Below are 21,192 nucleotides of genomic sequence, written 5' to 3' on the forward strand. Positions count from 1 at the left end.
ATATTCCCCTCAGGGCATGGAGCCGCTCTTGGAAGAGCATCTAGGTTTCAAGTTCCCTCCCTGGCTTCTCCAAGATAGGGCTGAGAGAGATTCCTGCCTGCAACCTTGGAGAAGCCGCTACCAGTCTGTGAAGACAATACTGAGCTAGATAGACCAATGGACTGACTCAGTATATGGCAGCTTCCTATGGGTACTCTGGGGTCGGAGCCCCATAATGCACTGCACACTCATGCAGTGCATTATGGGTGCTCCAGGGACGGGGCGACGCATTCTGACCCTGCAAGCTACTGGGAGCAGCCGGTAATTGTCTGGTTGGGTGCTCTGCCTGCCGAAGAGGAGCCCTGGATTGTCTGCAGGGCTTTAAGCTTTTTAAGGCTATCTCCCTACTAAGCCTCTTGCCCTTACCTCAAGTCTTTACTACCTCATTTTGTTGCACATCTAGATTGGTTGTCTTTGGTGATCAGTAGCTGCTGTTCATATTGGACAGGAAAAGCCATACCTGAGTAGATCATTTTTTCTCAGTTTTCAACCTTCCTTTTGCAATTAGGCGTGGGCTGCCGTGTTTCCTTGTTTATGTATTCAGAATCAGAAAAAGGAAGTGGTGAAGCTGACTAACTAGCTGACAAGTTTTCTGAGAACGAAGACAGACGGTTTGGTTCACATCAAAAGCTGTTGCTGTCTTTAGTATAAAACTGCAGCACCATTCTGAAAAAAAGCCCAAACCTTGTGCATTAATTAAGTGGATTTACCATATTTACTTGCGTGCTGAGGGGGAGTCATACAGCTGGGCTGTATTGGCATGAACAGGTCTGTAACTGGTTAGGCAGAAAGAGCAGAAATGGATTCACGCAACATTCCCTACCGCTCAGAAGTGGCCAGATGGACCCCAGATGACTTGTCAGACTACTTCAGGAAGGTAAGTTTCATTTTGTTTCAGTTGTTCCATGTTTACCCTACAAATAACATTTGTATTCGATGGATGATCGAGCTCACATACCTTTACATCATAACTTAAAGGACCCTTTAGGAAGCCATTATACTTCCTTCTGGTACAAAACTTGCTAGAAACAGTATTCCAAATTAACTAGCCTGAAAGGACATGTTTTTGAAGGATATGTTTTGAAGAATGATGTAACCTCCTCCTTCAACCTGTAGACATCCTTCCTATCCACTCTCATTCCTAATTTATCATCTCATCTCTCCCTTGAATATGGATTGGTATGCCCTCTGAAAATGGTCTGTGTCACTTGGGTGGTCTGTAGCACATGAGTGGAACTAAATAAATGTTTAAAAGCATTTTAGGAGTACAAACAATATACAGTATTTTAAAAGGGACTACTTTTCAAACAGGAATAAAATTCAAATCCAGACAGACAGACGTTTTAAAGCATCAAACTGACAGGCTAAATGCCTTCATGGGATGGTGAAAAACCATCAAGAGGAGATGAACCTCTCTATGCAGAAGCTCCAAAGCTTAGGTGCAGCCACAGAAAAGGTCCTCTCATATATCCCAGCCAAGTGCACCTCGCATGGTGGGATGCACAAGAGGGCCTCACCAGCCAAACTCTATGAAAGGGCAGTTTCATGTGGGAGGAGATGGCCTCAAAGTATTCTTAGGGCCAGTTTGGGTGGTACTTCATCTCACATCACCACACATAATACGGATGTGTATGGGCTGTGAGCATGCATATCCTTCTGGTCTTTCCCTAATTGTGTGCAGGGCACTTGGACTGAACTGCTCCTCTACACACTGCCCTGAGCCTTTGGATAGGGTGGTATAGAAATGTAATAAATAAATGCATGCTCAAGAAATACCAGTTTAAACTGGAATGGATTACTGGACTTTGGGTTGAAGTGGGCCCTGGAACAAGAAGTAAAGATGGGTTCCCGGGCCCCTTGCTTCCTTTCCTCCACCGTCAGCATTTCTAGATGGCTATTTTACTTTGATTAACCACGGAAGGGCAAATGTGCATTCACATATTGTCCAGCTTTGTTGAAGACCCTGCGAGCTACTGGGGAGTACTCCATACACGATCCGGGTTTTTCATTGCGCATTGGAGCTTAGCCCAATTTGTATCTGGTTTTTTTTTTAAATCCTCTTTTTGCGTTGGTTTTTAGGCAAATTTGTAATATCCGTAACTCACAATACTGCACCCCTCTTAATCCTATGATAAAGCCTGCTCTCTGGGAAAGCTCCATGTCTTTGCTGCAGAAGAACTATAAGGGCATGCTGAAAAATAAAACATTCTTGGCATGCCTTTTCTCTCACTCCTATTCAAATAATAGCGCAAACTTGCCACACTCCATTCAGGAGCCACAGCTTGCCAATAAGTCAAGGAGGTGGGAAGGGAAAGAAAAAAGCAGGCTGTTTCCCAGCCAGTGTGGGCTCTCTCTCTCATGGGCCCAGGGATATTTGTCATCCTCCTTTGATGCCTTTGGCTAGAGTCCATGCATGCTCCCCCACAACTGAAACTTTCCCTTCCCAAGCCCACCTCCCCTCCCCAAACCACCCACGAGCAATACCTCCACCTCTGGTATGATTGCCTGGCTCTAGTGAGTCATTTCTGCTCCACGCTGACTTACTCTGAGCTCAGTTTTTGGTGTCAAGTTTCCAGAAGAGCTAGCCTTGGGCTCCCCTTCCTGTCCAGCTGCCTTGTATTGTAGTTTTATGAACCCAGGTTGCAGGCCCGCTCTGTCTCCCTCCTGCTTCTGTGCCAGCTTACTGGACCTTGCTGACTCCTCTTTCTGGACCTGCTTGCCTGCTTGTCAGCAGCTCTCTCCAAGTGGAGAGCAAAGGCAGTGGCTACTTGTTCAGGAAGGATAGTGGGAGGAAGGGCACAGGAGAGGCCCACCCCTCCTAAAGCATCTATCCCAGAGTTGGGTCTTAGTCTGCCATATCTTGTCGACTTTGGTTGAATCCTAGCAGTTCCAAGAAAGGAGGTTAAACCAAACCAAAGCCAATGCATGAAAACCCCTACTGAGGACACATGGAGGGTTCCATTGCAGTGGAAAACAGCAGCCTAGACAAGTTGGACAAAGTGTGAAAAGTGTGTAATTTATTGCACAATTCCTATCCTTATAAATAAATAACGATGAACATGCAATTCATCCGGCTGCAAAGAGGAAATGAGGTAATAAAAAGCTCACTGCCAGGAAATATAACATTAGTTATTTCAAGGAGAAATAACTAATTAAAAGGACAGTAGCCCAAATAAGTATCAATAGTGCTTTGCTGGTCCACATTGGATAGACTGGTGCTACAACTGCATTTCACCATTTAAAAACCACTACAAGTCAGAGAGCACACAACATGTAAAACATCGCTATGCAACATCATCTGGATTCTCCATAAAAACGGTGTCAACAAATTATGTATGTTCCAGACTGAATGTATTTATCTTATAGCTAGGGAAATTTCAGAACCCAAAAGATCCCTGGCTGCAAGGGGAATCCAAATTTTGAACCCTTGCAAGGAGAGCGGGAGTGCAGCTTAAATGAACCTTCAGGGGGAGAGCTGAGGGTTCTGATGGGAGGAGGGCAGAAGAAATGCTTAGTCCTAGCTGACCTCTCTGCCTTTTGAAGATTCAGAATTGAGGACATGAAAGCAATTAAACCAAATTCCTGAAAATGCTGTAGTAATGGAGAGGCAGGAGGATAGATTTCAGCCCAGAACAAGACTAGACCCTTGCAACTGTTCTCTTTGTTACAATTGGAAACAGACTGGTGCAGAGATTTCATTGGTCAGGAGGAGTTTGATTAGTGGAAGGAATAACCCACTTTGCATCACTGCCATTATGTGCCTTCCACCCTGTGTCTGGCTGATAATACTTCTCTGGGGATTCTTTGCTGAGTGAGAAAAGGAGTTTCCCCTTCTGGAGCCAATTATTGTGACTCTCTTGAGAATAAAGAAGAAGAAGATTGTTGCTGCAGCAACAATTTTATTTTTTGTAGCAGTCATCCAAAAAACAAAACTTATTAAAACTTCAATGTTCTGTTTCAGTGCAGCTCAGCAGGAGTAGGTAGGTGGTCATAGCTCTTGCTGCATTATCCCTGGTCTTTCCCTCTGATAGACTGTTTCTATATCCCTAATTGCCATGGCAGGAACAGAGCTAGAAGCATAGCTTATGAGGGCCAGAGGGAGGAACAGAAGCGGTGGGGTTGATGTTGAAGCTTGTGGATTTTATGAAGGGATCTCCTTCCCTTCCCCACCCCTCCCCCACCCCCATATTTGAGCATTGCCTTTTGATCTCATCTTACTATTTGCAATAGCTCATTGCAATGTACCTTCAAGTTAGTCCCTATGCAGCAGTCTTTGCTGGCATGGCTGCATTCAGCAAAATGGCCCACTAAGGCAGCATTAACCCTATTGTGTAACTTCAGAGGTGGTGCAGGAAATGAAGAAAACCTGAAAACACTGAGAACTACATAAAACTGGGCCTTCCAACTCTGAAAGCTTCAGATTGTCTTGCTCAAACTTACAGTAGTGGGGCAATCATCAGATCAACAGAAAGATAGAATGAGATTTCTGCAATGGCCCAAGCAATCCTTGCTGCCACTGTAGCTTAAATAGATGCATAGAACTGAATATCAGATCCCTTGTAAATCATATGGCATGTTCCAAAGCTAAAAAGGAGCCAGTTTTACTAAACCCTGGGTTTCTTTCTACAGGTGAAACTCGAAAAATTAGAATATCGTGCAAAAGTCCATTAATTTCAGTAATGCAAATTAAAAGGTGAAACTGATATATGAGACAGACGCATTACATGCAAAGCGAGATAAGTCAAGCCTTAATTTGTTATAATTGTGATGATCATGGCGTACAGCTCATGAAAAACCCAAATCCACAATCCCAGAAAATTAGAATATTACATGGAACCAAGAAGACAAGGATTGTAGAATAGAACAATATTGGACCTCTGAAAAGTATAAGCATGCATATGTATTCAGTACTTGGTTTGGGCCCCTTTTGCAGCAATTACTGCCTCAATGCGGCGTGGCATGGATGCTATCAGCCTGTGGCACTGATGAGGTATTATGGAAGACCAGGATGCTTCATTAGCGGCCTTCAGCAATTCTGCATTGTTTGGTCTCATGTCTCTCATCCTTCTCTTGGCAATGCCCCATAGATTCTCTATGGGGTCAAGTCAGGCGAGTTTGCTGGCCAATCAAGCACAGTACACTGTATACTTTTCGGAGGTCCGATATTGTTCTATTCTTCAATCCTTGTCTTCTTGGTTCCATGTAATATTCTAATTTTCTGAGATTGTGGATTTGGGGTTTTCATGAGCTGTACGCCATGATCATCACAATTATAACAAATTAAGGCTTGACTTATCTCGCTTTGCATGCAATGCGTCTGTCTCATATATCAGTTTCACCTTTTAATTTGCATTACTGAAATTAATGGACTTTTGCACAATATTCTAATTTTCTGAGTTTCACCTGTACATATAACTCCCCAGAATTTTATTTATTTTTTTTAAAATAGAGTTAAGGTCAGGGCTGTATGCCTTACTAAGATTTTTCATACAACCTGGATTTTAATTATGCGTACAACTGAGGTTGCCCTCAGAGTGTGCTTCCAGACTGCTTTTAGGACTCACTGGAGAGTCTTGGGGAGTTTCACACATGACTTCAAAGTAGGCTTCTGAACTGCCACTTGCCCGGTTGTCTGTGGTGAATGCCTCATTTCCTCCAGGAGGCTTTAGAGACAGGGCTTCTACCCCAAATCTCCTTCAGAAGAGAGTGTGTGTGTGTTCACACACCAGCCAAACCTAGCTCAAAGTCCCTTTGAGATCCTTGGACCCACTCCACCCACAAATCAGGTTTTGTCTTCTGAATTCTAGTTTATTTTGAGGTATTTCTGTATTTTTAAAATACTGGTTTAAAGCTACTTTTTCTGAAAACGCTGGAGCAAATAGGGAGTGGCACTGATGTAGAATCATTAGCATGATAAGAGGGATACTCTCTTTAGAAATGCAGATGTAGCTCTTTAGTCATCTCTCCCCACCTCCATTGGCTAGAAGGAAAACATGGAGGCATGCCATGTGAACTTGCATCAAAACGAAAACCAAGAGCAGAGGAGAGGGGCTGCTTCCCTTAGTGCCACGAGTGTGATTCAAAGTGGCTTCGCTCAACATTTACCCTGCAGCATGAAGCCATGTGCGAATAACTAGTAGGCAACGAGGAAGGAAAGTGTTTTTTAAAAGTGGTACTTTTCAAAGTTTTAGGTCACAAATGACTAACAGAAGTTAGTGTGGACTAATGGGCTAGTAAAAATATTAATAATAACTTTTGAGAACTTGTTTGTAAAATTGTTCTAAAGGGCCTTTTTTTAGGACAGTGTCCAGAAATAAGAATGAAGTATTCTGCAGTGCTGTAGAGAAAGAAATGACCTGATTTGGTGACAGACTGGATATGGGGAATAAGAGACAGAGATGACCCCTTAATGCTGCTAATTGGGCAAAGAGGCAATTTAAAGTGTTGGCTTTCTTATCTTTAGCAAAGGGATAGCAACTGTCTCTATTTATCCCAGCATAGCATCCCCTTTCAGTGGCTGTTGCTGGTACATCTCCCTTGTGATTCTTTTTAAGGTTGTGAGACCAAGGTGTAGTTTTGCCATTCCTTGGGCAATGTAAGCAACTCTTCAGCAGTCTTTCTTGGAGAGCAGTATTTAAAGATTACTTTAAATAAAAATATTTTATTTTAAACTAAATATAAAATCAGTTCTTTGATCCCATTTAACAGGGTGGATTGTGACACTGTCAATGAATATGGAGGGAGAGAATATGAGGAGTGGAGGGTAAAGATGGGAGTTGAGAGTAAAGATGGAAAAGTTCAGTCTTGGGGATACTGCTTGCTGCTCTCACGAGCAGAGAAGCCCAGGTTTAGGCAGCCCAGCCTGGGCTTGACTACTTATGGAAACCCCCGGGCTCCATGCAGATCCTGGCAGTGCTGCAGTGCCAAACCCAGCACCGAAGCTTGGCTCTTAGTCCAGGCTCAGGGTGCAAGTGTGCCCTTAACCGGGATGCTAGGATCGTGTCAGCATGGGCTGCTTGCAGCTTGCACTGATACAGAGATGGGAGGCCTACAGCACCCGCCTCTGGTCAGCACGAGATTCCCTTGGGGGAATCTCCCAGTGCACCACGCTTGGTATTCTGTGCTCTCACCAACCACAGCATGATCGCTTGGGAGGAAGGCAAGGTCTGTGAAGCCTTCCACCCTGTTGGTAGGCCCTGTGAATGGCTCCACTGAGTTTGAGACAATGCTGAAGCATCGAAACAGAAATTTCACTCAAACAGTTGGAGATAAAGGATTGGATGAAGGGAGAAGGTTCTAGAGTAGAGATATACAGTTGTTTTCATGCATGCCTGGAAACCAAGAGATTGATGAGATCACCCATGGACAGCATGTAGAGAGAGAACAGTTTGGAGCTGGGAGCAGATTCTTGAGGGACTCAACAGAGATAGGGAAACCAGAGGAAGAACTTCCTCTTGTTGAAACACTTGAAGAACAATTGGACAGGTAGGAAAAGAATCATCTGAGGACAGAATGACTGAGACATAGGGCATGTAGGGAGCCAACCAAAATACAGTGATCAACCAGACCAAAAATTCACCAAGGATTTGTACACCTATAAGGTTTTTTTTTTAATGAAAGAAAAACAATCCTAACAAATCATTTCCAGTTTTAAAGTATTCAAAAATATTTCTATTTTTTAAAAGAATTGCAAACTGGAGAATTGTGTAAGTAAACAATTCCAACAAACAATTTAAAATAAACATTTAAAAAAATATATTTTTTGAAATATCTTGAAAAATTCCAGAAGAGCAGCCACCTAATGGCACAGGGAGAAATGACTTGATTAGCAAGCCAGAAGCTGCCGATTCAAATCCCTGCTGGTATGTTTCCCAGACTATGGGAAACACTTATATCAGGCAGCAGCGATATAGGAAGATGCTGAAAGGCATCATCTAGTACTGCACAGGAGATGGCAATGGTAAACCCCTCCTGTAGTCTACCAAGACAACCAAAGGGCTCTATGGTCGCCAGGGCTCTGTGGTCGACATCGACTCGAAGGCACACTTTACCTTTACCTTCATAAAGCAAACAATTAATTAATTAATTCCAGAAGAACCATGTATTTCAACACTTACAGTTCCACTCCAAGAAAATACATCTATTGAACTGGAATCTCAGAAAGCTGGGATGGAATCTGGAATTATAAGCATCCTTCATCCTTTGCTAGGAGGCATATATGTTTAGGGTCAAGCCCAATGCTATGCCAAATATGTCTCTTGCTTTTCTAGATGAAAATGGCTGCATAGGGTGCCTAATTAAGTCTGGCTCCAGGGCATGTAGGGAGGGGTTATAACCTTTATATTTCTGCTGCAATCCCAGTGAAAATCTCCCCCTCTTAAGTGTCAAGCCCAGAAGGGAAGCTCCCATTAGCACAAATCAGACCTTTGCTTCTGGGGCTAAGTAGCTTCAGGGGAATTTTTTTCTTGGGATCATAGCAGTGTAAAGGATTATACGTTTTCCTCTTGAACCATAACCCCAATTCTGATTTCCCCCATGGCTGCTATTTGCATTTGGGTGGGGCTGGGATAAAAGCCAAATATGCTGATGCAGCATTGCCCATCTGGTTTGAGTCTTAGCCAGCCTTACTGTAACAGGACTAGTTCCCTGAAAGCAGCCTTTTGTGTACCCACAGTGTGGATGAAAAACAGGGAAACATTTTTGAACAACCAAAAGTGTTTTCAAAACCGAAACTAGAGAGTTTAGTCGTAGCTTTAGTTTTGACTAGCAGCTCACTTCAAGCTAGTAACAACGACTTCCTTTATGAAAGCACTGTATATGCGTTCTGGTGCTGCTGCAAACAGTACATCATCTCAGCTGATGAGAGGTGAGAGTGGGTTGCAGGGCGCTTCCACTGCCCTCCATGTAGTGAAGCAACCTCACCCAACTCTCAATACATTATCAGTTGCCATGTCCCCACTCTGTATTCCTGGTAGTTGTTGGATGATTTTACAAGAAGTGAGGTCCCTTTTTTGATAAGCTGATTGTCCAAGAAGAGGAAGTCAGTTTATGTTGCATCACTGAACATTATGTTGCTTATGAACAGTGTGATCCTATCCATGTTTACTTGGTCAAGTGGCCTGAACTGAAACCTTACATTCAAGCATATACTTAATGCATTGTCAGTCACCTTGAGTGCATTTATGTGCACATGGTAGGCCCATCTAAATGAAGATTTACATCTAGTGAGAACAATCAAGAATGAAGAAACAGTCTTAACTCTTTCTTCGTCTACCATTTCTTTGCTCCATCAAAGAGAGCGATTAATTATCTTCTCCACTCACTCCTTTTTGCACCTATCAGAAGTGGCTTTTCCTCATTAAAATGGGCTGTCAAGCTACCCTGATGTGGTATCTGTGTAACATGTAGTTTGGGCCAAATTTTAATGGGAGGTACTTCCAAGGAAAGCCACGCTCAGTCTTTTTTGAATCTGCGGTTGCTGCACTCTTATACAGCATTCCCAAAAGTGTGCTCACAAGCCCTGCCCCTGCACTGATGCACTCTGATACCCTATCCCTCTGCATAGGCAAAGGCTGTACTTGTGGAGATATCCTTGTAATGTGGAACACTAGTAGAGGCAAAGCTCTGTTCTGGAATGATCCTTGGGTCATAGATGGGCTATGCCTGAAGCCCAAACAAAAGAAAGGACTATTGATTTGGGGTTGGATTTGATTGGGCAACAGAAATTGCCCTTACTTAAGGTGTGTTGGCTGGGCAATAGGAAAAACAAAAAAACACTGGATAATTTATGTATAAGGAGATCAAAGAGTCTGCACAATGTCCTCTCATAGCCAATGTCATTAAGGCTCAATAGTCATTAAGGCTATTGGGTGTTAAGGAGGAGGAACACTTGATAGAACAGCATGTCAGTAAAATACTGTAATTAAGGAACTGGATTCAATTATTCTGAGTGCAGGGTGTACTAGCAATAATTGTAGCTTTATAAGAAGGAGGGGGTTGGATTTGAATATCCTGACATAAGGATGAGTGTAAAGGATGGGCAATTTGGCCCTGCTGATTGTCCAAAAATTGGGAGGGAGAGTATATGCTGGAAGTCCCATAAGAAAGGACTAATAAGAACAGAAAGGAAAATCAAGTCATCATAGTTATATAAGAAAATGAGTTTTGAGACATTATTCAGTCTGTTTGATAATAAACCAAAGAAAGTCAAAAAGTCATTGCAGCAGAAAAAGAGAGAAAACAGGTGATATGATGAGCCAATAACAAACACTCCTATTGTGTTCCTCTCCCACTCCCCATATGATAAAAATAAGTCAGAAGGTGTGGTGAGTGCTCAGTTATATGTTCTTAATAAAGACTGTGGTACTGTGAGTACGCTGGGAGGTATACTCCCAGCAGGGTCACCCAAAGTGCGAAGGTCATCCCAGCTGCCCATCTAAAGCAAGCAGGCACCTATACTTGGGCAGCAGCGATATAAGAAGGTACTGGAGGTGGACAATCACTTCAGTGACAACGACAAAGGCATCATTTCATACTGCACAGGAAAAGGTAAACTACTCCTGTATTTTACCAAGAAAACCACATGGACAGACAAGATAGAATGATTGTTGATGTAGTGCTGGATGAAGGGCCCTTCAGGTCAGATGGTACTCAACATGCTACTGAGGAAGAACTGAGGATCTCTCAGAGTACCGATGGTGTTTATGACACAGTTAGATTAAAGCCTTTTTGATGTCTAGTGGCTGATGTTGCCATGCGGGGGGGGGGGGCCTGAAGCTGCCAAGACAATGGGAATGTGAAATGTAAGAAGCCTGAATCGAAACAGTGAAATATGAAATGAATCGACTACAGATTGGCATCTTGTACATCAGTGAATTAAAATGGACTGGAATGGGACACTTTCAGTCAGAAAATCATACTGTCTACTACTCAGGAGATGGAAAACAAAGCATGAACAGTGTTGTATTCATAGTCAGGAAGGATATAGTAATGAAATGACAGTAGTTGGGTACAATGCTGTCAGTGACCAACTAGTATCAATTAGATTTTGTGGACAACCATTTAACATGACAGTTTTTCAGGTCTATGCCCCAATGGCTGATGCAGAAGAAGAGGAAGTTGAAGTGTTTTATGCTCAAATTCAGTTTGAAATTGACAGAACATGCAAGCAAGATGTGCTGCTGGTGGTTGGAGACTGGAATGCCAAAGTTGGAAATTGTAAGGAGGGAAACACAGTCGGACTGTATGGTGTAGGAAACAGAAATCAAGCAGGAGAACGACTTATTAGTTTCTGCCAAGCCAATGATCTCTTCATTGCTAACACATTCTTTAACCTACCAAAGCAGTGCCTATACATATGGACATGACCGGATGGAGTACACAGAAATCAAATTGATTACATTATTGGTGTAAGGAGGTGGAAGAGCTCAGTCATAACAGCAAAGACATGGCTGGGGACCAATTGTGGAACAGACCACAAACTGCTCATGTGCAAGACTGCAAGTTCCAAGTAAAGCTAAAGTGGAAAAACAAAGCTATCCAGCTTCCACGTTACGATCTTGAGAATGTACTCACCATTTTCAAGGAGAACATCAGCAACCGCTTTAAAGTTCTGAACCTCATTGAAAGGGAACCAGAGGAACTCTGGAATAAAATCAAAAAAGTTGTTAAGGACAAATGTAAAAAGAGACTGCGAAAGTAGGGGTGTGCACGGAACCGCAGAGCTGCGGTCCGGCACTGTGGGGTGGGTTCCTTTAAGGGCGGGGAGGGTTTACTTACACCCCCCCCGCTGCTTGCCCCCATCCAGCGCGCGTATTTAATGTAATAATTGGGGCAGCAGGATACTTCCCTGCTGCCCCTTTTCCCTCTGCAATGCCGCCAGCCGCTTTGACTCACAGTTTTGAAAGTTATTACTGCTGCCCAGTGCCAATAATGAAGTCGAAGAAGAAGCCGGCCTCCACTTCGGCGCCTCTCCGCCCGGCGGCTCCCCTAGGAGCCGCCGCCACCGCCTCCCAGCAGCCACTGAGAACGGCTCTGCCATGGAGGACGCACCACGGCAACCCTCACTTCTGGCTACCATGCGACTTTCCCCCACATACAGAGTGGCTGCATTCTGCCACTCTGTATGCAGGGGGCGAAGTCACATGGAATCCGGAAGTGAGGGTTGCCGCGGCGCGTCCTCCATGGCAGAGCTGTTCTCAGTGGCTGCTGGGAGGCGGCGGCGGCTCCTGGGGGAGCCGCCGGGCGGAGAGGTGCCGAAGTGGAGGCCGGCTTCTTCTCCTTCGACTTCATTATTGGCACTGGGCAGCAGTAATAACTTTCAAAACTGTGAGTCAAAGCGGCTGGTGGCATTGCAGAGGGACAAGGGGCAGCAGGGAAGTATCCTGCTGCCCCAATTATTACATTAAATACGCGCGCTGGACGGGGGCAAGCGGCGGGGGGGGGGTAAGTAAACCCTCCCCGCCCTTAAAGGAACCCCCCCACCCGGACCCGGACCAGCCAGATCCGAACCGGTCTGGACAGTCCGGAGGCCTTTACAATGGCCTCCGGACCGGTTCGGACACACCCCTATGCGAAAGACCAAGAAAGAGAAAATAGCAAAATGGATGCCAGAACAGACAGTGGAAATTGCCAAGAAGAGGAGAGAAGCCAAAGTCAAGAAAGATAACAGCCTCAGGTAGGAACTTAATAGGGAATTTCAGAAAGCTGTTAGAAGAAACAAGGAGCAGAATAACTATGACATCTGTAAAGACCTTGAGGATGGAAATAGACATGGAAAAACAAGGAAAGTTTTCCAAGAGATCTCTGAACTCAGAAGGAGATTCCAACCTCGAATTGGTATGTTAAGGGATGCCAAAGGACAGATAGTAACTGATTCTGAGAAGATCAAACAGAGATGGAAGGAGTATTCTGAAAATGTACAGCAGGGACATCAACATCCAAGATACTCTAGAAGATATTCCCTACTTGCAAGAACCTCAGCACTCCGGTCATTACCAAGTCGGAAGGCTACAGAAATTGCTGGAATAGCTACAGAAATATGTCAGGCAACAGAAGAAGACTCAGTCAAGGCTCTAACCAAACTATGCCAGCAAATTTGGAGAATGACACAATGGCCAACAGATTGGAAGAGGTTAGTCTACATACCCAAATCAAAGAAAGGAGACTTAACAGATTGCGCAAACCATCACACAATCTCCTTAATTTCACATGCTAGCAAAATAATGCTCAGGATCATCCAACGCAGATTAGAGCCCTACGTGGCAAGAGAAATTGTGGATGTTCAAGCTGGTTTCAGAGAAGGCAGAGGAATCAGAGACATCATTGCTGATCCATGCTAGATAATTCAGAAAGCAAAATAATACCAAAGAGAAGTCGATATGTGCTTTATTGACTACAGAAAACCTTTGATTGCATCAACCATGTCAAGTTGTGGAATATCCTTAGGAAAATGGGCATCCCAGAACATTTCACTGTTCTCATGAGAAATCTATACAAAGGACAGGAAGCCACAGTCCAGACAGAATATGGTGAAACAGACTGGTTCCAGATCGGCAAAGGAGTAAGACAATGCTGTATACTTTCTCCTTATTTATTCAAATTATATGCTGAACATATACTGAGAAAAGCTGGATTTGAAGAAGATGAGCGTGGTTTTAAAGTTTAAAGTTAAACCTGTGCTACGCTGATAACACCACTCTGATAGCTCAGAATGCAGATGATCTGCAGGCTCTAGTCAAGGAGTACAGTGAAAAAATGGGACTATGACTAAATGTAAAGAAGACTAAATTAATGACAACAGGTACAGCAACCAGCCTCAGAATTGATAATGAAGACATTGGAGTGGTGGATAGCTTCTGCCTTTTAGGATCGACCATCAACAGTAAAGGATCCAGCAGTCAAGAAATATGCCGCAGACTAGCACTTGGTAGTGTTGCAATGAAGGCCTTGGAAAGGATATTTAGATGCCATTACGTGTCTATACCTATAAAGATTAGAATAATTCGGACAATGGTTTTTCCCGTGACACTTGATGGATGCGAAAGCTGGACTTTGAAGAAGCAAGATAGAAGAAGCATTGATGCTTTTGAACATTCGTGCTGGAGAAGATTTTTGAGGATACCCTGGGCAATCAGGAAAACAAACAAATGGATCATAGAACAAATCAATCCAGAATTTTCACTTGAGGCACAAATGACCAGGCTCAAACTATCATACTTCGGACACATTATGAGAAGATCTAGTTCCCTTGAGAAGTCCATAATGCTGGGAAAAGTTGAAGGAAAGAGAAGAAGAGGACAACCGGTAACAAGGTGGATGGACTTGATTATGACAACAATGAATGAACCACTGAGAGACCTTAAAGGCCAAGCTGAAGACAGGTCATCCTGGAGAGAATCAATCTATCTATGTGGTTGCTAAGAGTGACCACCGACTTGACAGCAATTAATCAATTAATCACCGTGAATAGGAAGCAAGGACAGCTGGAAGAATTAGATCCTCTACCTGGTTTGGCAGTGTTGGCCAGAGTCAGTAAAAAATGGAACCTAATATTGTAATCTCCCAAATTGGTCTTATTAATGTTGCCATTTATGTTGTTCAAGGTTCCTGTCACTTATCTGTGGTTTAGTTTGTTTAAATAATAGTGAGGCTATTCTCACGATGGGAGAAAACTGGGCTAAAGGAGCCCAGCCCGGTTTTCTCCCATCATAAGAACCACCAGGCTTGTAGGCAAGCCTGGTGGTTCTCTGGCGGCTAGCCCACCAAAGAAGCCCTCCCCTTAACCCTGGTTAGTGGAATGAGTGCTCTGCTAACCTGGGTTTCCGGGTCATGTGCCACTGCAGCATGGTGACACATGAGGAGACCCCCACCAGGAGGCTGAAACAAACCTCCCGATCCCAGGGGTCTCTCCAGGATGCCCTGTGCATTTGCACGGGGCATCTTGGGACTTCCGGGGGCTGCGCAGCCCCTGATCCCCACAGCCTCCACTGGCTCTGTGATGGAGCCAGCAGTTGTGTGGGCGGCCAGATTGGGCAGCCGGGGCTTGGAGGCTGCTCGTATGTGGGGAGAGCGGGCTAAGCCTGCTCTCCCCGCAGACCTGCCAGAAGCTGTTCTTAATGATCGTGAGGAGAGCTTCTTTGTTTGAGTTTGCTAGTTTGTTTGTAAAAAGCTACTTATCAAAACCTAGTTTTAGTTAGTTTATATATCCTCGCTATACTGTTTCAACTTGCTAGTCTGTGAGAAGTTTTTTATTATAACCTTTGTACCTGAAGTTTATCTCATTTGCTATTTTATAAGGTTATATTGCTTGCTTTCATCTATTTTTTCAATTGTGTGTAGTTGCATTTAGTTCCTTGTATAACTATTCCTTATTATTGTCATTGTTATATACTGGGGCTATTTCCACAATCAGCTAAAATCAGGCTAGGAGAGCCTAGCCCGATTTTAGCTGATTGTGGGAGCCACCGGGCCCACAAGCGAGCTGGGTGGCTCCCAGGTGGTTAACCCGCCTAAATACCCCCTCCTCTAAAACCGGGTTTGCGGAGCAAGTGCTCCGCAAACCCGGTTTTAAAAAAAATTGTGAGTAGCTGTGCCGCGGCTCCGCGGCGCAGCTACTCACGAGGAGACCCCCAGAGGGCAGGCAAAAAGCCACCTCCCGGCTCCGGGGGTCTCGCCAGCATGCCCTGCGTGCTCGTGCAGGGCATGCTGGAGCTTCTGGGGGCCAATCAGCCCCCGCTCCACCCAGCCCCTGCCGGCTTCGTCACGGAGCCAACAATCATGTAGGCGACCGATCCAGCCACCCAGGGCTCCCTCCCTGATCGTGAGTGGGGAAAGTGGGCTTAGCCCGCTCTCCCCGCTCAGCTCACCAAACCGGGTCTCACCAATCGTGAGACCCAGTTCCTCATATATTGTGGTCCACTGAAGAAGAGTTCTACTCAAAAAGTGTCGGGATCTACTCTGTAATAAACTGCTCATGCACTGTTCTTGATTCTTTCCTTCCTATTTATTGGTGTGGTGCTTTCTCCTCCTGTTAACTACACAAAGCCTCAGGATGCACTTTCACAGTTGGAGCATAATCAGCATCTGATATCTGTCTTACACCATCGTAATGTGAAAATATTAATCAGCATTTTGCAGAACTGTAATGTGCTACACAAATGGCAATGCTGATGGTGGAGAAAACTAACATTGTGGTGATGTTGTTCTAGTTCTCTGCCTTGTTATGACCTCTTATTAATAGATTTCTGCTGTAATTCACATGCAGAGCTTTTCACATGTCTGTTTCAGAAGGCTAGGTTAGAACTTAAACCCTTTGACTAATTGTGTCCTCATAGGCCATTCTTTACAGAGCTCTGCTGAAATAAGCAAGTCTAGTGAATATGAAATGGCCTTCAAGATTATTACCTAAGACTGCAATCCAATGCACACTTGCCAGTTCCATTAACGTCAGTGGCCAACATCCTGACTAAAGAAGCATGCACACTTTGAGGGACTGCTGGGACATGATGGGAGCCCTCATGCAACCCTCTGCATGTGTGCTGTTGTGCAAGAGTCCTTATGGTCTGGAGTGTTCCCCAAGCTCTAGAAAGTTTTCTGCAAGATACTTTCCAGAGTTGTGCGAGGGCTTCCATCATGTCTCCACAGTCCCTCAAAGTGTGCATGCTTTGTTAGTTGGGATGTCAGTGAGATTGACTTCTGAGTAAGCATGCAAAACATTAGACCACAACTCAGTTATTGAAACCTGAGAGTTGTGTGCTTTGCTTTATTACAACTGTTTCTTAATTCCTCCCCGCAAATTACCAAAAAGTGTCTCCTTTCACCTGCAGTTAAACTTCAAGGATTGTGAGAAAGTTGCCAGAAAACACAGCATGACCGGACAAAGATTTCTGGTAAGTTGTTTTAGTTGTTGTTGCTGTTGGTGTTTTTAGTGAGGTTATCTTCTCAGAAAATGGCCTTGCTTTTGAATTTGCAAAGAAGAAATGTATACCATTGAAAGAGAAGGGTGAATAAATGATCTAGGAGAATAATGAGATTGAGGGATGGCATGGGTCACTCAAAAATACAACGCAAAGTCACATTTAAGAAGAAGCCTAGGTTATAAACCCCTTTCTTGCATAACTTTGGCACTTTTAGTTTTACTTCATAGTAGGCAACATGCAGTGACCAAAAACTATTGTGCAGACTCCAACATGCTGGGTGTGTTTCTGTTTCAGAACATGTCTGAGAATGACATTCAGAAGTTTCCAAAGCTAAGAATGCCGTAAGTAAAACTGATTATATATATCATCTGATTCTAAAAGAGATGAAACAGGTTGCAAAAATATGTCATAAAGAAAAAGAAGCCGATCTAATTCCAAGATATATAAAGCTGATCGCATTCACTTTTAGCAATAGTATTTTGTAATGAAGGGACCATAAAGAAATTCTATTGTATTTTTCCATCTTATGATTTGTTTTAATCTTTACACAGACACACAGACACACACACACACACACTTACATAACTTCATGCATTCTATCCAGATTGTGAACAAACCCTATATATATATGCACACAGTACATGCATAAGCTTGTCTACATGATTCGGGGAACTTGCTTTGGCCAGTGCTCCAGCTTGCACTCAGAGCTGACATGTGTACAGAGGGCCTGTTCAGAAGCTATTCTGAACATATGTAAATCAGAGCAGGGCAGGTACACTTCTGATTTTTGCTCCCTGTATCCCTGTAATATTATGTTGCATGAACACCATAATGTGTTCATGCAACATATTATGGTGTGTCATTGAAAATCTCATTTGCTATCATAGAATCCACACTCAGAATACCTCAGAAACAACAGAACCCTGTACCCCATGGGTTAGAAACCCATGGGGGTGGTTGGCACCCTATGTGCACTACACCACCACTCACTCTGGGCCACCCCAGCACCCACCAAGTGCACTTATGGGGCTGCTGAAAGCTCCATTATAACTTATGAGGAAAAACCTTAAAGACGCGTAAATTTCAACAATTAACCAAAAATCAGCCCTCTGCCCAAATCCTTTGAAAAAATTCAGGTAGCTTCCTTGCCCCTACCTGGCACTACCACCAACCCCACACTGCTCTAGGCCACCCCTTTGCCCCCGACGTGAAGCTATACATTTCCTGACACCTCCATGCTTCTTTATGGAGAAAAACCTTAAAGACGCGTAAACTTCAAAAATCACTTAAAAATCACCCCTTAGCCCAATTCCTTTCAAGTAATTCTGATAGCTTCCTTGCCCACCCTAGGAACTACCAGCCACCACACTCCACTCTACGACACCCCTTTCCCCCCGACGTGAAGCTATACATTTTCTGCAATCCTAATTATTCTCTATGAGGAATTCAAAAATACTTTAACAATTCACCAATAATCAGAGGAGTGTCCAATTGCCTTGGGATTTTGGGGGTGGTAGGCACCCCTGTCTGTCTACCACCCACCCCGCTTTTGTGCCCCTAGGTGCTCCACAATAGGGGATATGGACTGGTTCGGGTCCCATTATACTCAATGAGAAAAAAAATAATTAAAATTATTTCAAATATTCATAAAAAATCATAGGGGTGTCTGATTGCTTCAGGGTTTGCATGGTTGTTGGCACCCATGGGTGCTCCACAATAAGGAATATTGCCTGGTTCGAGTCCCATTATATCCTATGAGAAAAAAATATAAATAATTTTCAAAAATTCATATAAAATCATATGAGTGTCCGATTGCTTTGGGGTTTGGGTGACTGGTATCCCTGGGTGCCAGCTACCATCCTACCAATTTTTGGGCATCTGAACCAGTCTGAACCGGTTTGGATCCGAACCGAACCAGGGCGTGGTTCGAACAAAACCAAAACCGAACCACCCCCTCCTGGTTCGGACCCGGTTCGGATCCGAACCGAACTGGGTGAACCGGTTTTGTGCGCATCCCTATTTGGAGGTTTGCCAGTTTTTGTCAGGTAACAGCCTGAGCCACTTTAGGAAGGGCAGTATATAAATCAAATAAATACATAAATAAAACCCTCCACCCATGTCCCAGGTCCCCTCAGGCCTCCTACTAAATTGGCAAAGAGGCACCTTTTGATGTGGTGATTCTCTTTATTTAGCAGGGGAAGAGTAACTGGCCCTATTCACCCCCAACACAGTATCCCTCCAGTGACTGTTGCTGGTATCTACCTTATGTTTCTTTTAGATTGTGAGCCCTTTGGGGACAGGGATCCATATTTATTTATTTATTATTTCTCTGTGTAAACCACCCTGAGCCATTTTTGGAAGGGCAGCATAGAAATTGAATTATTATTATTATTATTATTATTATTATTATTATTAATTACTATGACTACTATTTAAAGCATACGTGTGTGTGTGCGCACGCACATACATGTATAACATGCATGTGTGTTGGTCCTGTAAATATATGCTAGAGGAAAGCAACTTGCTACACACAGATGATGATGCCAAGATGGTTGTGAACTAGAATTAAGAATTAACTAAGAATTAGTTAAGCTGTGAGAGAGATTCCTAATTGGTAAAGCTCCATTAACCCCTGCTAACTTGGTAACCCCTGCTAACTTGGCAAAGAGGCACTGCCCTGAGCCATTTTTGGAAGGGCGGTATAGAAATCAAATACAGTGGTCCCTCGACTTACGTAAATAATCCATTCCGAACGCACGTTCGGAGGTCGAAATTTTCGTAAGTCGAGAAGTGCACCACGGAAGTCTCAAAACACTCGTAATTCGAGGAAGCCGCATCTAAACATTCGTAGGTCGAGTAAGCTGATTCTAAACCGGCAACTACTTCCGGTCTTTTTTTGTCGCTCGTAACTCGAAAAAAACGTAAGTTGAATAGTTCGTAGGTCGAGGGATTACTGTAGATTAGATAAATAGATAGATAGATAGATAGATTTACAGTGCAATTCTATGTACCTTTATTCAGCAGTAAGCCCCTCTGTGTTTACTCCTAATATTTGTGTTTAGGATTGCATCCTTAATAGTTGTGCAGTATGGTCCCATGCATGTTTACTCAGAAGCAAGTCCCACTAAGTTCAGTGGGAATTACTCCCTAATAACGGGGAATCTAGAACCACAGCCTTAATGTTCACAAGTCAAGAATCTGCTTCAGAAGCTTTTGTTGTGTTTTGTTTGGTAAGTGAAGACCGTACAGGCTGTGCATGTGGGTTTTCTGTGATGAGCTACCTAAATATAAACATGGGAGGAAACCTGCCTTGATCAAAGTTTGCCAAGAACAGTAATGACTGGTATTTGGGGAATATTTTTAGATCAATCTTCTCATTCTAGACTTTGTGCCATAATTTGTTGAAATAATCACCAAAGCATTTTCTTATTTGGAAATGCTAGCCAATTTTTCATGCTAGCCTTTATGTTGTTTATAGTAATTTGCCCTAAGTTTAATAAAGAACATTTTTGCAAAGGTTTCCTGAACCACTGAACTGCTTACAACCTTTCTTAGGAAACAATCCGGTTCCTGCTCAGGGTCCCAGAAACAGAACCTAGAGTCTAAATTCAGATGTAATGCAAAACTGGAGGGGTTGTAACTCTGTTACATCCAAATGCGTGTAAGCACAGTTTTGCGGTGAAAGTGACCTATGATTTGCCTTGCCAAACTCCAATTTGAACCTTCAGGTTTGGCTGCCAAAGCGTTATGTCCAAATGTGGATGGCACCATAACCACAGTTCTGTGCAGTTTTTGAAACTGCAATAATAGAGATGGTGGTGCAGACCCACCTGGGATCATGCCCGCTCCATGCCCACGGTGCTTCTCACTGGCTGCCTCTCCAAGCACCAGCCCCGACCCTCCTGTCTCCGATGCAGCAATGCAGTTGACCAGCAACAGGCAGTTGCCACATCCCATCCCAAGCTTGTCAGCCTGTCAAGCGGCAAGTGCAAACAGGGGCATTCATTCTTCCCACTCTGTCCCTTGCTCCCCTCTCCTGGCAAGCAAGAATGAAAGGGGATGGGATGACAGGATGGATGCTAAGTGCTTTGCTCCCTGAGAACGAAGCAACAATGATGTATAATCACAAGCATAAACACTCCAGATGGCAACATAAGCAGGGCATCCCATTAGACCTCTTGGACAGAAACATATGACGGCAGAGGTCAGTTTTAAAAGGCAGCCCCAACCAGGG

At 43.8% G+C, this 21,192-nt stretch overlaps 1 protein-coding gene across 1 annotated transcript in view; it reads left to right on the forward strand.

Moving 5' to 3' along the window:
* The first annotated feature begins 662 nt into the window (after nucleotides 1–662).
* LCP2 (lymphocyte cytosolic protein 2) overlaps nucleotides 663–21,192 on the forward strand; it is an 88,097-nt gene continuing 67,567 nt past the window's right edge. Inside the window, exons 1-3 of the mRNA XM_053298013.1 lie at nucleotides 663–916; nucleotides 16,866–16,928; nucleotides 17,253–17,299. Of these exons, the coding sequence (XP_053153988.1) occupies nucleotides 839–916; nucleotides 16,866–16,928; nucleotides 17,253–17,299 (188 nt within the window). The 5' untranslated portion in view covers nucleotides 663–838. The remainder of the gene's footprint in view (nucleotides 917–16,865; nucleotides 16,929–17,252; nucleotides 17,300–21,192) is intronic.

The sequence above is a fragment of the Hemicordylus capensis genome, chromosome 2, assembly GCF_027244095.1.
Source record: "Hemicordylus capensis ecotype Gifberg chromosome 2, rHemCap1.1.pri, whole genome shotgun sequence".
Classification (NCBI taxonomy): domain Eukaryota; kingdom Metazoa; phylum Chordata; class Lepidosauria; order Squamata; family Cordylidae; genus Hemicordylus; species Hemicordylus capensis.